General features: G+C 40.8%; 1 protein-coding gene across 1 annotated transcript; it reads left to right on the top strand.

Annotated features, from left to right (window-relative positions):
* The first annotated feature begins 3,097 nt into the window (after positions 1 to 3,097).
* LOC139479961 (actin, cytoplasmic 1-like) lies at positions 3,098 to 14,742 on the top strand. Its single transcript, XM_071262910.1, has 3 exons — positions 3,098 to 3,220; positions 3,430 to 4,174; positions 14,006 to 14,742. Exons 1-3 carry the CDS (start codon positions 3,098 to 3,100, stop codon positions 14,740 to 14,742), a joined length of 1,605 nt encoding a protein of 534 aa, XP_071119011.1.
* Positions 14,743 to 16,323: the final 1,581 nt, after the last annotated feature.

Raw genomic sequence — 16,323 nt, 5'->3', positions numbered from 1 at the left:
CAAACATACATACACAAACATATCACAAAGGTGTGAACAGTGTCAAACATTTGTACACATACACATCACAAAGGTGGTAACAGCGTGCCACATATATGCACAAAACACATCACAAAGGTGGTAACAGTGTCCTACATATTTAGAGAACCACATCACAAAGATGGTAACAGTGTCCCACATATTTACAGAACCACATCACAAAGATGGTAACAGTGTCCCACATATTTCCAGAACCACATCACAAAGGTGTGAACAGTGTCCTACATATTTACAGAACCACATCACAAAGATGGTAACAGTGTCCCACATATTTACAGAACCACATCACAAAGGTGGTAACAGTGTCCTACATATTTACAGAACCACATCACAAAGATGGTAACAGTGTCCTACATATTTACAGAACCACATCACAAAGATGGTAACAGTGTCCCACATATTTACAGAACCACATCACAAAGGTGATAACAGTGTCCCACATATTTACAGAACCACACCACAAAGGTGGGAACAGTATCCAACATCTATACACATACACATCGCAAAGGTGGGAACAGTGACAAACATATATACACATACACATCACAAAGGTGGGAACAGTGACAAACATATATACAGTCACAAACACATCACAAAGGTGTGAACAGTGTCAAACATATATATACAGTCACATATCACGAAGGTGGGAACAGTGTCAAACATATATACAGACACATACACATTACAAAGGTGGGAACAGTGACAAACATATATATATACAGTCACATATCACGAAGGTGGGAACAGTGTCAAACATATATACAGTCACATACACATCACAAAGGTGGGAACAGTGACAAACATATATACACAAACACATCACAAAGGTGGGAACAGTGACAAGCATATATACAGTCACATACACATCACAAAGGTGGAAGCAGTGTCAAACATATATACACATACACATCACAAAGGTGGGAACAGTGACAAACATATATACAGACACATACACATCACAAAGGTGGGAACAGTGTCACACATATATACAGTCACAAACACATCAGAAAGGTGGGAACAGTGTCAAACATATATATACATTCACATCTCAAAGGTGAGAACAGTGACAAACACATATACAGTCACATACACATCACAAAGGTGGGAACAGTGACAAACATATATACACATACACATCACAAAGGTGGGAACAGTGACAAACATATATACAGTCACATACACATCACAAAGGTGGGAACAGTGTCAAACATATATACAGACACATACACATTACAAAGGTGGGAACAGTGACAAACATATATATACAGTCACATATCATGAAGGTGGGAACAGTGTCAAACATCTATACAGTCACATACACATCACAAAGGTGGGAACAGTGACAAACATATATACACATACACATCACAAAGGTGGGAACAGTGACAAAAATATATACAGTCACATACACATCACAAAGGTGGGAGCAGTGTCAAACATATATACACATATACATCACAAAGGTGGGAACAGTGTCAAACATATATATACAGTCACGTATCACGAAGGTGGGAACAGTGTCAAACATATATACAGTCACATACACATCACAAAGGTGGGAACAGTGACAAAAATATATACAGTCACATACACATCACAAAGGTGTGAACAGTGTCAAACATATATACACATACACATCACAAAGGTAGGAACAGTGACAAACATATATACAGACACATACACATCACAAAGGTGTGAACAGTGTCAAACATATATACAATCACAAACACATCACAAAGGTGGGAACAGTGTCAAACATATATATATAGTCACATCACAAAGGTGGGAACAGTGTCAAACATATATACACATACACATCACAAAGGTGGGAACAGTGTCAAACATATATACACATACACATCACAAAGGTGGGAACAGTGACAAACATATATACAGTCACATACACATCACAAAGGTGGAACAGTGTCAAACATATATACACATACACATCACAAAGGTGGGAACAGTGTCAAACATATATACACATACACATCACAAAGGTGGGAACAGTGTCAAACATCTATACAGTCACATACACATCACAAAGGAGGGGACAGTGACAAACATATATACACATACACATCACAAAGGTGGGAACAGTGACAAAACATATATACACATACACATCACAAAGGTGGGAACAGTGACAAACATATATACAAACTTGATGGTTAGAAACATTAGCATTATTATTGTCACTGGTTGTTAATCATATTATTACTGATAAATAAATACTTAGAAAAATATATTTTTTTCTCATGCAAAATGCCACTTTACTTCATCAATAAAATCGTTATCTGCACCAAGGAATGATCCCTCCATCATCTCTATGTTGACATACGTTTTATCATCCAGATTATCAATGAGAGTCGAAAAGATAACAACTCTTTCTGAAAAATAAATATTCATGGTGTAAAGGGCAAGTAAAGCCAACACAACAACTTTGCACGACGAGAACAAGCAATATGAGGGTGTTTGTTACATTCTGTACATTCGTTAGATATTTTACTTCTGGATCCAATCCTTATTACACACTGCATTTCTTCTTGGAAGTTTGGACATAACATTACAATGTTTTATAACTGATGAGGAGTAAGCGTTGTATGGATTTTAGAATCTATGCATTTCCCAATAATGCTGATATATACATCTAACTTAATTTATTACCAGCATCATATTCTTGCATTCATGCTCGTCAGCTCGAGAAGCGCTTCCTCATTCCACGGCACCATACCACGTGGCGTTGTGCTTGCTTCGGGAACGGGGGTAGGGGGTACTTACTTCTAGGGGAAAGAGAGATCAGTGCAGATGACCCCGACTGTGACACATACTTCCACATGTACACATGAAAGGCTGTTATGCAATATAATACATTAGAAGGGGATATGCATTACAATAACATTGGTTACGTTTCTATTATTTTGAAACACAGTCTGATTGGTCGCCTACTGATGGGGTGTGTATAAAAGACGCCTGGATGAGAACAGCGATATTGCATCTGCTTTCAGTCCTCAGCTGACACACCTTCATCCCGTTTCTCACACAACTACCTACAGCCATGGATGATGATGTTGCTGCATTGGTCTGTGACAACGGCTCCGGTATGTGCAAGGCCGGTTTCGCCGGTGACGACGCTCCCAGAGCTGTTTTCCCCTCCATCGTCGGCCGTCCTAGACATCAGGTAACACCGTTTATTGTCACTATGGTAACATAGAGGTTCCAGACCTGAAATATTTAGTTCTCCCGCGTGTTTGATAAGATCCCCTTATAATCCTCTTTAGTATTGTAACATTGTAACATAGAAAAACTATCGACAGATCGCAGTCGAGTCGCTTACATTTTGTCTCTGTAGAATACACGTACATAATGACAAATGATTTCTTGTTTCAGGGTGTGATGGTCGGTATGGGACAGAAAGACAGCTATGTCGGTGACGAGGCTCAGTCCAAGAGAGGTATCCTCACCCTCAAGTATCCCATCGAGCATGGTATCGTCACCAACTGGGACGACATGGAGAAGATCTGGCATCACACCTTCTACAACGAGCTGCGTGTGGCTCCAGAGGAGCACCCTGTCCTCCTGACAGAGGCTCCCCTCAACCCAAAGGCCAACCGTGAAAAGATGACCCAGATCATGTTCGAGACCTTCAACTCTCCAGCTATGTATGTGGCCATCCAGGCTATTCTGTCTCTGTATGCTTCTGGTCGTACCACGGGTATTGTTTTGGACTCTGGTGATGGTGTCACCCACACTGTCCCCATCTATGAAGGTTATGCCCTTCCCCACGCCATCATGAGATTGGATCTTGCTGGCCGTGACCTGACTGATTACCTCATGAAGATCCTTACTGAACGTGGCTACTCCTTCACCACCACTGCTGAGCGAGAAATCGTCAGAGACATCAAGGAGAAGCTCTGCTACATCGCCCTTGACTTCGAGCAGGAAATGGCAACTGCCTCATCATCTTCCTCCCTGGAAAAGAGCTACGAGTTGCCTGACGGTCAAGTCATCACAATTGGTAACGAGAGATTCCGTTGTCCAGAGGCCCTCTTCCAGCCTTCCTTCTTGGGTATGGAAACAGTTGGTATTCACGAAACCACATTCAACTCTATTATGAGGTGCGATGTTGATATTCGTAAGGACTTGTACGCCAACACTGTTCTCTCAGGAGGTACCACCATGTTCCCTGGTATCGCCGACAGAATGCAGAAGGAGATCACATCCCTTGCCCCAAGCACAATGAAGATCAAGATCATCGCTCCCCCAGAGAGGAAATACTCCGTCTGGATCGGTGGCTCCATCCTTGCCTCTCTGTCCACCTTCCAGCAGATGTGGATCAGCAAGCAGGAGTACGATGAGTCCGGCCCATCCATTGTGCACAGGAAGTGCTTCTAAGTGTTTTAGAGGCAAAACCTAGGGATTATTCAAGAATATTGAAGACTATGTGACCTTCGATCGCGTAATGGTGCGCTAAATATTTGTTTCTATAACATTTGTAAATCTATTCATTATTGATTTCAACTCGATAAGTTGCTTATGTTAACATAGAAGGGATTCTGCGGACACATGAGGGTAATAAACCAATTTGAATTGATTACTGCTTTGTTTATTTTTTACTTGACTGTGTGGGTGTTGTTTTGACTTTCTCTAGAAGATGTAACATTTGCGTTCATGAAGGATACGACTTCATCAAGAACACATTTAACGGTTGACTGAACAGAAGTCTTTAAAACCACCAGAGCGTTAAGGGTCGATTGTTTTAATATCAGGTGAACTTAAGCAGAAATTAATTACTGTTAGGTGAACTAACCATTCGGCAAAAGGTTAATATTATGATTGACACATTGTTAATGTCAACATCAGTCCCACAATTCCACGTTTCCATACTTTCCGTAAAGAGAAGGTAATTCAAACATAAACAGTCAGTTTAAATTCAGGTTATTTCTTTACCAGAGGTAAAACCAGTGTTAACTATTCGATGATGCGCAAGGCATATATCAGACGTGCATGCTAAATCGAGGCCATGAACAGGTGTGATAGGACTATACTATACATGCATGCTGAGGAGAAGGTTGCGAACAGGTGTGATAGGACTATACTATACATGCATGCTGAGGAGAAGGCTGCGAACAGGTGTAATAGGACTATACTATACATGCATGCAGAGGAGAAGGTAACATATATAAATTGGTCTTCTGGGGTTAAACTTCTTAGACAAGTATGTATTGGAGGAAACAAATGAGGATAGTCATATCGTAGATCAGAGTAGTATTCACATTCTGTGAGGAAATGTACTTCGTGTTCGACACACTGGCGGTCGCATAACCTACATAAACAGAGGTGTAGTGGTGTCTTTGGACGGGATTACCGACCAACTTCAACCTCCAAAGGGAGAGAACTGCAGCGTAGTTTTGCCAAGGTACTACGTTGCTGTCTGTCTAAAACGGCGCGGACATAGGTCGACGTATTTAGAGTATTCTTAAAGAGTCTAAAAGTCCTCAACTTATTCCCATGTTCATGACCAGTGTCATTCCAAAAATCACCTGACCAACAATCGGCGTCATTACATCTCAAAGTTCGTGTGATTAGATGGAATTCACTAATAGAGAAATTAAACAAATCCATAGATGGAAGTTGAAGTGATATAAACATTGCATTAACTGTCTTATCCCATGATTTGCGGAAGGTAAGAGGCCAATTTCGAATCTGTGAAACAAGTCTAGATGTTTATCTTTCTCCAAAATCGGAAAACTTCTATTAGCTAAAGTTGGAGTACATTTACCCACCCCGAGAAAGAAACGGCAAGCTTATTTTGAACTGCGTTTATACAACTGAATTCTCGATTGCCAAAAATAACTGAGCCATATGATAAAATTGGTTGAACAAGATTATTAAATAGCGTATTATATACGTCATATGGCATTCCTCCAAATAGTTTAAATTTACTTATAATTACACCAAGAGCTATACTCGCGGATTTGGCAATTTCTTTGGCTGTAGAATTCAAATTTAAGTGTTCTTCTAGCCATAAACCAAAATATTTGTATGATGAGCATATGTCAATGTTGTCACTGCCACACTGAAACTCAAATGATGTTCGTTTCACAGATGGTGGCCGATAATGGACTACTTTAGTTTTGCTGGTATTAACTTGAATTCGCCATATCTTACACCAATCAGCAACACAGTGAAGCATTGATTGTAATGAATGTTCATTTGGCGCAATTAATGCTATGTCATCAGCTTACATCAAAAGACTGAGGAGACTACCACCAATGTCTACACCGCATTACAACACTGCCGTGGTTGATGCACCGTAGCGACTCCACGCTGGTCACCCAGTTATTCTATCATTGAATAAACATGCTAATAGGGCAATCTTCCGTTTACCTTATGCAGGTGAATATGAAACACAGGATAAATATACACCCGATCACACTAGATTTCAAGGCTACTAAAATCCGCGTCACATTTACGATTTTTTTTGAACACGTTAGAAAATAGTAGACCGTTTTACATACATGCTTATGTTATTATTAAAGTCGGAATCGTACACTGAACTCTGCTGTTAGCACATATTTCTCATAGTTATGGAAATATTATTTGTCGCTTTTATTTATTACTATAAATATGTGCCATTGATCAGCTGTAAGACTCTCCAAACATACGTCTTGGGAAATTAGTCAAAAACTCGTTTTGAGAAACACTAACATGATTGTTAATCATTCGCCGTTCTTTGTTATTGTAAACACAGAATTTATATCTTGCAAATTTTACAGATGTAACACGACATTCGCCCTAACAACCTGTTTAAAATCCCGGTCCATCAGCGTTTGGTTCTTTTAGAGATCGGTGATTTTGCGATACATTTTCACTGGCACAATAACAGTATCATTCTCATATGTTTTTGTGTGTCCAAACAGCAGCAAACTATGGTGGCCGAGAGGGGACATCGCTTTCTCGCTGTCTCGCGGAAAACCAATATCCCTTCTTGACCACTATAGGGACTGCATGTGCTAACTGCTTCAGTTGAGAGGAAATGTTGAACATTATTTTTTACTATTTACTTGAAACATAATTTAACTGTACAGACGTAGGTGATTTTGAAACAATCAACAGATTTTTGCGTAAAATGTAATTGATTGATTTCTGGCCCTATTTAGTTTTATGTGACCATCACGCCGAAAGCGCGTGGCAGATCATGGCAATATGCTCTAAATAAATCAGGTTAAAATCTAAATATATACTTTTCGAAAGAAGTTACGAAGACTATGGTCAATTAGTTATGGCTGATTGTATTGCAAAATACAATCTTATAATTGTGGGTGTTTTCGGTAGTATATGATGTTACAGTGTGTCATACTGTTGTTCGTAAGTATTCTTTTTGACATTTGATGTATGATCAACTTGAATTTTGTCTCTTGTCGTTTGCAAAGCTACAAGTAAATGTACTCGCATATAGTAATTTGATACACAGCGCTGTGAGTGCGTAAAAATGGTTTTACGTCGCTTTTAACGATAATCCAGCAATATCACGGCGGGGAACACCAGATATGGGCTTCACACATTGTACCCATGTCGGGAATCAAACTGGGTCTTCGGCTTGACGAGCGAACGCTTTAACCACCAGGCTACCCGACTGCCCCCATCGCTGTGGCGTTATCACAGTTGATATGTGTACTTGTGTAAACTACACATACATGTATGGAGAGACATACAAATTAGTGTGGCCACATAGTTAACGTTGAAAATAATCTGGAGCGCATTATTATGATTATCTATAACATATGTTAAAGCAGCTGTCATTGTAATATGTTATGTACATCTTAAGTACAGTTTTGTCACAATTATGTATGTATGTGTGTGTTTGTGTTTGTTTGTGTGTGTGTCTGACTCATTGTCTGTATATATATGTGGTAGATAACTACATAACCCACATCAGAACGCACAATTGTTAACCGTACAGTTAATAGATAGAGAATTGTTACATAAATATGTATATTCCTGCTTGAGCCTATACTATAATCGGATATCTAGTCTCCCCTGGCGGGAAAGTTAAACGTTATTTTACAAGCATTTTAGCATTAAAATTAATTCCTGAAGACAGTTTGATCGAAAGGAATTATAAGAAACGAGTTGTTTTTAAGTAATATGTACAACATATCTCATTTATATTGTCCAAGGAATGAGGTTACGGGTTAATGACGCTCACACAAGTCGTATAAGTGACTTAAGGTAGAGACATATACTAGTATCTAATCGATCTGTAACATAACTGTGTACATGTATAACGTCTGCATAATGTACATGCATCTTTATCGATATATCGTCATCCCGAAATCGGACGAGCACACATTCGGCTTCAACTCCAGATCTGATGACCGACAAAATGGTTACAGGCCGCCTAAGCCACATTTCGAAAATAGATAGCCAAAATTGATGTGGCTCTCGTGGCAATCGTTACGGTTGCGTGATTGTGGAATGTGGCTCTCGTGGCTATGCTGTCAAAACATGCTTTGTTATTCTAACAGGTTCCCGTATTTAACAAAACAAGTTTTGTTTTCTCATTTTTTATTCAGATCATAACAGAGATAATTTATTCAACATTACATTGATGGATATCATGACAGGTCATATTACATTGTCACATTACAGGTCACGATTGTGTAATGAATTGTACTTCCTTCTTCGTGAAGGTTCTGAGAGGGTCTCAGGACTGCAACCTCTGTGAGAGACTGCTCGCGCTGAAAGAGCTTCACTACCTCGTAGATCGGCACTTCGGGTGGCACTTCTTGACACGTCTCTTTATCTTGTTGTGCCACCCTTCTATGTGATTGTTGGTACGGCGGCCTTGGTTGTCGAAGTGATTCCAAATCTCTGGGATGAAGGCCTGTCCTTGAACCCAACTGGTTGTCACATAGTCCATGAAGGCAGTCACTTTAGGGCCAGCAGGAGAGTCAGCAATGGCATCAAGCCACACATCATCCACCTTGTCACGAGGTGGCGTGAAGCAACTCACCCTGAGTTGTGATCCTTGCAGTGCACTCCTTGACAATACAGGACCAGAATCTTCTTTCACCACGACTGCTCTTACATAATAATAATGCTTTGGACGTTGCAAACAACAGAAACATAGGCTCATAATACTGACAATTATTTGTTAATATATACTACAAATCATTATTTGTTCCAGTTCAATTGAACCTATAAAGTTTTAGTTCCAAGATTGAAGGAAGAATGTGTTTGTGTGTGTATGTGCGTGCGTGCGTGCGTGCGTGCGTGCGTGCGTGCGTGCGTGCGTGTGTATTATGAACTAAATGAAAATATGAACAGCGACTATTTCATTGTAGTCTGTCAATCTTGTTTATTTACTACACTACAAGAAAATAAACACGTGTGTATACAAATTAAACGAGATAACATTATGTACATGTATGTATATGTAACATATTTATCTACTACAAGATGTTGAAAACATCTAATTATTAGAGGCAAAATAGCGGTGGTTACTATAGGAATGGATCACTGAATATCAGCAAAAACCGTTTTAATGTACGGCTTTATGGGAAATATCGCTCTCTCGCTCTCTCGCTTTCTCGCTCTATCGCTTTTTCAAATGACAAATCATCGTCATATGAAAGAATCGGGTTTCTTTAACTTCTTTTGAATAGTATGTACTGTAAATCTTGAAATAAATCTTGAGTTAATTATAAATGCAAAAAATGAGAGTAGACTTCATTAATTAAACTTTGCATTTATGTCTCAGAAATGACTGTTGATAAGACGGCCTCACTGCACATTTTGAATAGCGGAAATACCAACTTGAATATAAAACCAATCAACTATCTATTTCCACATTACGGTTTACTGTGAACAATATGTCATTCAAACACTAGAAATTACATAATGGACATCCGGTAGTATCACCACTGCTAGGGTGAGGACTTCCAGTTTGATGATACTACTCCGCAAGCAGAATAAATATTGATATAAACTAAGTGTTGTTTTTAGGAAAACACTATTGTTGTTAGGAAGTACACAACTCAGCGCTAATAAGCGGTGTTATTTGCTGTTTGTTTTGATAACTAGGCCTGGAGATAGGGGATCCAATAAAACTCCTAAATAGGGCCATAAATCAATCAAATACTTTTTTACGCAGAAATCCGATGATGGTTATAAAAGCACCTACGTCTGTACTGTTAAAATTATGTTTAAGTAGATAGTGAGAAAATTTCAACATTCCCTCTAAATGTATAATTTGAAATGTGGCTCGAAAAATCTCAGCTCTCTTTTATGATTAAAACCCACCTCAGCCTCAGCCCACTGAGGTCAGGTTTAACAATTCATTAATATTGTTTTACGTATATACTTTTTATCGTATAGAAACACATAACACATGCGACTGCTATAGTGGCCAAGAGGAAATATTGCTATATCGCGAGACAGCGATAGAGCGAGAAAGCGACAAAGCAATAAAGCGAGAAAACGATAGAGCGAAAAAGCGAGAAAGCGATGTCCCCTCTCGGCCACCATAGCAATCCCAGTTCTGTTGTTTGTTTAATTACAAGTATATAGTTTGGATGACTATTTGCTCATCCGCTCCATACATAACGGAAGTTGGGTGTGTTGTGCATAAGAGGTGTGTTGTGTATAAGAGGTGTGTTGTGTTTAAGAGGTGTGTTGTGAGTAAGAGGTGTGTTTTGTTCAAGAGCTGTGTTGTGTTTAAGAGGTGTGTCGTGCATAAGATGTGTGTTGTGTTTAAGAGGTGTGTTGTGTATAAGAGGTGTGTTGTGTTTAAAAAGTGTGTTGTGTATAAGATGTGTGTTGTGTTTAAGAGGTGTGTCGTGCATAAGAGGTGTGTTGTGTATAAGAGGTGTGTTGTGTTTAAGAGGTGTGTTGTGTATAAGAGGTGTGTTGTGTTTAAAAAGGTGTGTTGTGTATAAGAGGTGTGTTGTGTTTAAGAGGTGTGTTGTGTATAAGAGGTGGGGGTGGGTACCCGGGTAGCAAATTTGGACTCGTCCCAGCCCTAATATGTTCCTCGTCAAGGGACTGTTAACGTTAATCTCACTCTGGACGCTACCCCACCACCCCAGCAATGAATGGACGGACATCATGCCGCTGATCTAATTAGCATATACTCTCTAAGTAGGTGGTATGACTACAAGGGCTACCCCATGTTGACTGCCGAAATCCACTGACAGATGGGGTTACTGCAGACTCCTCTGTGAGATGATGGTTCAGGCCGGGAAGATGAAATATGGTTATGTAATAGCATATGCGAACGTATGACAAGGTTTCTAGCAATGGTTATTACAGTGTATTATGCTTGGCGTGCTTATTCCTCAGAGAAATATGATTGGTGCTAAGGTAACGGAAGACATATAAATACAACAGGGACCTGGACGTGTTCAGTAGTCGCTTTCTGTCTTCAATTGACACATCTTGTTTCCTGTTTTTCATCCCGTTTCTCACACAACTACCTACAGCCATGGATGATGATGTTGCTGCATTGGTCTGTGACAACGGCTCCGGGATGTGCAAGGCCGGTTTCGCCGGTGACGACGCTCCCAGAGCTGTCTTCCCCTCCATCGTCGGTCGTCCCAGACATCAGGTAAGACATTTTGTTGATATTATTGCTATATATTGAAACGCCAATCTTGTACCGTGTGTTACAAGATGAGGAGCACAAGAAATTATAACTCTCGGCTAATGTTGTCATATGTTTGATTTTCGATTAGTTAGTTATATTATATAAAACAATCGAACTGTACTTGTGCACTCAAAAAATACTTCCACATGGTTTTATTGCTTTAAACTTTTCAAAATTAGAAGAAAACAATTTGCATAATACACAACTGCTGTCTCAAGACATCTTATCTTGGAAAAACAATAAATTTGCTTTTTTTCGGCGGAAATTTAAGACATTTCAAACATGCTGGAAGTCATGAATTTGGGTTTAACGTCGCGTCCAAGATTATTGCACTTATACAGCGACGTACATGCACGTGGGCTGTGTGTGTGGCTGCTTTTACTAGTCCGGAATGATGCTGATTTATAGTGCCAGGTCACTGGGATACCATGCCGCAGTTTAACATGAATACCACACTCATACACAGTATACTGAGTCCGAGCCGACCAGTCCTTGTTTTAGACTCCAGGTTACGTTTTACAAACTGTTACAGGACTGAGTGATGGTTAAATAAACATTATCACATTTAACAAAGGTTCTTTCAGCCTTCAATTGTATAAACAAGTACAGATTCTCTGTTGCTCCTCTCTCTCTATATAGGGTTAGAACTGGTCTTCAGTAACTCATACTTGCCGCAAGAGGCGACTAACGAGATCGCGTTGTCAGGCTCGCTGAATTGGTTGATGCATATGATCGTATCCCAATTACGTCGATAGATGCTCATCATGCCAATCTCTGGATATCCCCGGACTCGGTTAGTTATAGACAATATAAATATAGATAATATATTGTTACAAGTTGATTTGGCAAATTGAACGGCAAAGATTAACCAGAAATGTGTTTGTTGAGAACTAAATTGTGTAATCACTAAATGTCAATACAATCACAAAAAAACAACACAATGGGTCAAATATAGGGTAACAGCAGAAAGTAACAGCCTCTATTACATGTCAGTGCACTCACGAACGTCCAGAATATAACAACATCGAATGTCTTGAAACAGACACCCACAGGAATTCGATATTTTCACACAGGTATCTCGTGCGCATTAGGCAAGTAGACGGATATCGGGTCGTAAAAACATTCGAACCTCCTATGTATTGCTCTTATATTGGTACAACCAGCCAGAAACTGTCCCTGATTTCTGTCCCTGATTTCTGTCCCTGATTTCTGTTATGAGTTGTGAAAAAGAATCAAAGGGAAGTAACTATACTGAACCGCAAAAGAAACCATGGAAAGAGATATGAGCAACCTTATTTCTCTTAATCGAGCAGTTTCCGCAGCAGTAACAAAGCGATCTTGAAGATGCTGTGGCACAATCTGACGATCCTGACGTCGGTTGGTGACCCTTGGTCTTCCACTACGTGTTCGGTCATCTGTAGTGTTGGTGGTCTGGTACCGTTGCTTGAGCCTGTATGTGGTCCTTGTGTGGATGCATTGGCTACTTGCCGGGCGGTTTGTCCAGCTTGCAATCGTCCAACTGTCGCTGATTTCTTGTCAATCTTGGCATGTTGTAGCAATTCAATAACGAATTAATATTATCCGATCTGGGTGGAGTTTTATAGGGCAAGAAATGGGGGAACGCATGTGCATTTCAATTTGCACGGAACTCACGGGCATCGGGTTACCATGGCCGTTGCCGTGATGCGTTCGGGCGATATGTTTTATTGTCATCTGCTTTGTTTTTTTATCATCAAATTCATTTTTTCGGACAAAGTAATGTTAAATTTTAGAAACTTTGACAAAAATTACCCAGATATTTAAATGACAACTTTTCATGCAATGTTACTTGGGGTGACGTTTCTTCGGGTGACGGTTCTGGATATAATAAAAGTTTCTGCAACAATCTGGTCACTTCAGCGCTCGATATTTTACGAGCTTCTCAGTCATTTACCGCCGCTGACAATCACCACAAGTATAGCTCCAGCAATCTCTACTGCCATAAATACCTTATTTGAATCATACACGTAAAAATTCGTAACACATAACGTAATGAATCTATGTTGTAGGGCGTGATGGTCGGTATGGGTCAGAAAGACAGCTATGTCGGTGACGAGGCTCAGTCCAAGAGAGGCATCCTCACTCTCAAGTATCCCATCGAGCATGGTATCGTCACCAACTGGGACGACATGGAGAAGATCTGGCATCACACCTTCTACAACGAGCTGCGTGTGGCTCCGGAGGAGCACCCTGTCCTCCTGACAGAGGCTCCCCTCAACCCCAAGGCCAACCGTGAAAAGATGACCCAGATCATGTTCGAGACCTTCAACTCTCCAGCTATGTATGTGGCCATCCAGGCTGTTCTGTCTCTGTACGCTTCCGGTCGTACCACAGGTATTGTTTTGGACTCTGGTGATGGTGTCACCCACACTGTCCCCATCTATGAAGGTTATGCTCTTCCCCACGCCATCATGAGATTGGATCTTGCTGGCCGTGACCTGACTGATTACCTCATGAAGATCCTTACTGAACGTGGCTACTCCTTCACCACCACTGCTGAGCGAGAAATCGTCAGAGACATCAAGGAGAAACTGTGCTACATCGCCCTTGACTTCGAGCAGGAAATGGCAACTGCCTCATCATCTTCCTCCCTGGAGAAGAGCTACGAGTTGCCCGATGGTCAAGTCATCACCATTGGTAACGAGAGGTTCCGTTGTCCAGAGGCCCTCTTCCAGCCTTCATTCTTGGGTATGGAAACGGTTGGTATTCACGAAACCACATTCAACTCTATTATGAGGTGCGATGTTGATATCCGTAAGGACTTGTACGCCAACACTGTTCTCTCAGGAGGTACCACCATGTTCCCTGGTATCGCCGACAGAATGCAGAAGGAGATCACATCCCTTGCCCCAAGCACAATGAAGATCAAGATCATCGCTCCCCCAGAGAGGAAATACTCCGTCTGGATCGGTGGCTCCATCCTTGCCTCTCTGTCCACCTTCCAGCAGATGTGGATCAGCAAGCAGGAGTACGATGAGTCTGGCCCATCCATTGTGCACAGGAAGTGCTTCTAAATGCTTCGAAGGCGAAACCTATGGAACGCTCAAGAAACTAGACGTAAATGTAACATTCGGTTGAATACTTGTTACAAACTACATATTGTATGTTACGAGATGTTATCTTATGGATGTGTTAAATAAATTATTAGTCTCGTGTTTCACATGTTGTGATAAAGTTCTTGTCGATCATTCAGATACATGAAGTACAACGAATTATCAAACTGATGCGGAAAATGGCGAGCCTCTCATTATACTTTTATTGTTTAACGCCGCAGTCAGCAATAATTCAGCTATATGACGGCGGTCTGTAAAATAATCGGGTGTGGACCAGACAATCCAGTGATTGACATCATGAGCATCTATCTACTCAATTGGGATCGATGACATGTATCAAGCAAGTCAGCGAGCCTGACCACCCGATCCCGTTAGCCTCCTTTTACAGATTCTCATAATAAATTATTATTATTATCTTTTTCACATTTGAGTTTATTGCCAGGTCAGGTTTTCTGTAAATATACTCAACAACAAAAGTTCCTCTGACACCAATAATTTAGTATATTTTTCAAACAAGTAAAGTTTGTTTTTCAATATTGTCGTACATGTATGAAATCAAGTCACCAAAACGCAACTGCTACATAAAACCATGCATTCCATGCAAAAGTTCACTTTTATGCAAGCCCCATGCATTTCACTACCCAAGAATGGATAGAAAAACACGTGCGTTAACGGGATTCCATATACATTGTTTAGCATCGTGCTGACAACAACCACTCAGAAAAACAACAAATACGCAATTATTCGACATTACGAAATGCCATGCCTGTCTGAAAATGAGCGTCTGCTAGCCATTGGTATGCTTGAAGCAGGATCGAGTCAACGTGATGTTGCAAGACAATTTAACGTCCACAGGAGCATCATTTGGTGTTTATAGCAACGTTGGCAACAGACGAATGTAGTCAGAGACCATCCCCGGAGTGGCAGGCCACGCGTAACCAATAATCGACAAGACAACTGGATTCGAACAACACACCTACGAAATCGATTCCAGCCAGCAACAGTGACTGCAAGAAGCATCCCTGGCCTTCAACAAATATCTTCACAAACCGTACGTCGTCGCCTCAGATGTGCAGGGATTGTCGCCAGAAGACCCGTGCAGCCTGTAATGCTCGTGGCGGGATATCAGAGATTTATTCCCCGCTGAGACATTTATTACCCTCCAAGGCGGGTTACACATTATTTTATAGAGATCACGTGGACCAATCAGATCTCATCATTCTGACGTGAGGGAAGGATAAAAGGGATTTATTACTAACTGCGGCGTGAAACCTGTTAGGGGTGTAGCTGTGACCAGGGTGTAAACCTGTCTTTGGGGAGACCGAACACTCTCGTCGGTGCTGTTGGGGTTGTAGCTGTGACCAGGGTGTAAGCCTGTCTTTGGGGAGACCGAACACTCTCGTCGGTGCTGTTGGGGTTGTAGCTGTGACCAGGGTGTAAACCTAAGCGTGTCTTTTGGGAGACCGAACACTCTCGTCGGTGCTGTTGGTGTTGTAGCTGTGACCAGGGTGTAAACCTAAGCGTGTCTTTGTGGAGACTGAA

This window comes from Haliotis cracherodii, unplaced genomic scaffold (genome assembly GCF_022045235.1).
Source record: "Haliotis cracherodii isolate W230 unplaced genomic scaffold, xgHalCrac1.p SCAF_4, whole genome shotgun sequence".
In the NCBI taxonomy this organism is placed as follows: Eukaryota; Metazoa; Mollusca; class Gastropoda; order Lepetellida; family Haliotidae; genus Haliotis; species Haliotis cracherodii.
The sequence above is the reverse complement of the archived record's forward strand: the minus strand, read 5'-3'. Positions and strand labels throughout refer to the sequence as shown.

Bases quoted from the DNA above. Each gene is read 5' to 3' on its own strand.
- LOC139479961 (XM_071262910.1), top strand. From the start codon at position 3,098: ATGGATGATGATGTTGCTGCATTGGTCTGTGACAACGGCTCCGGTATG. The intron at 3,221-3,429 runs GTAACACCGTTT...TTCTTGTTTCAG, and splicing joins TCGGCCGTCCTAGACATCAG to GGTGTGATGGTCGGTATGGG. The intron at 4,175-14,005 runs GTAAGGACTTGT...TCAACTCTCCAG, and splicing joins GAGGTGCGATGTTGATATTC to CTATGTATGTGGCCATCCAG.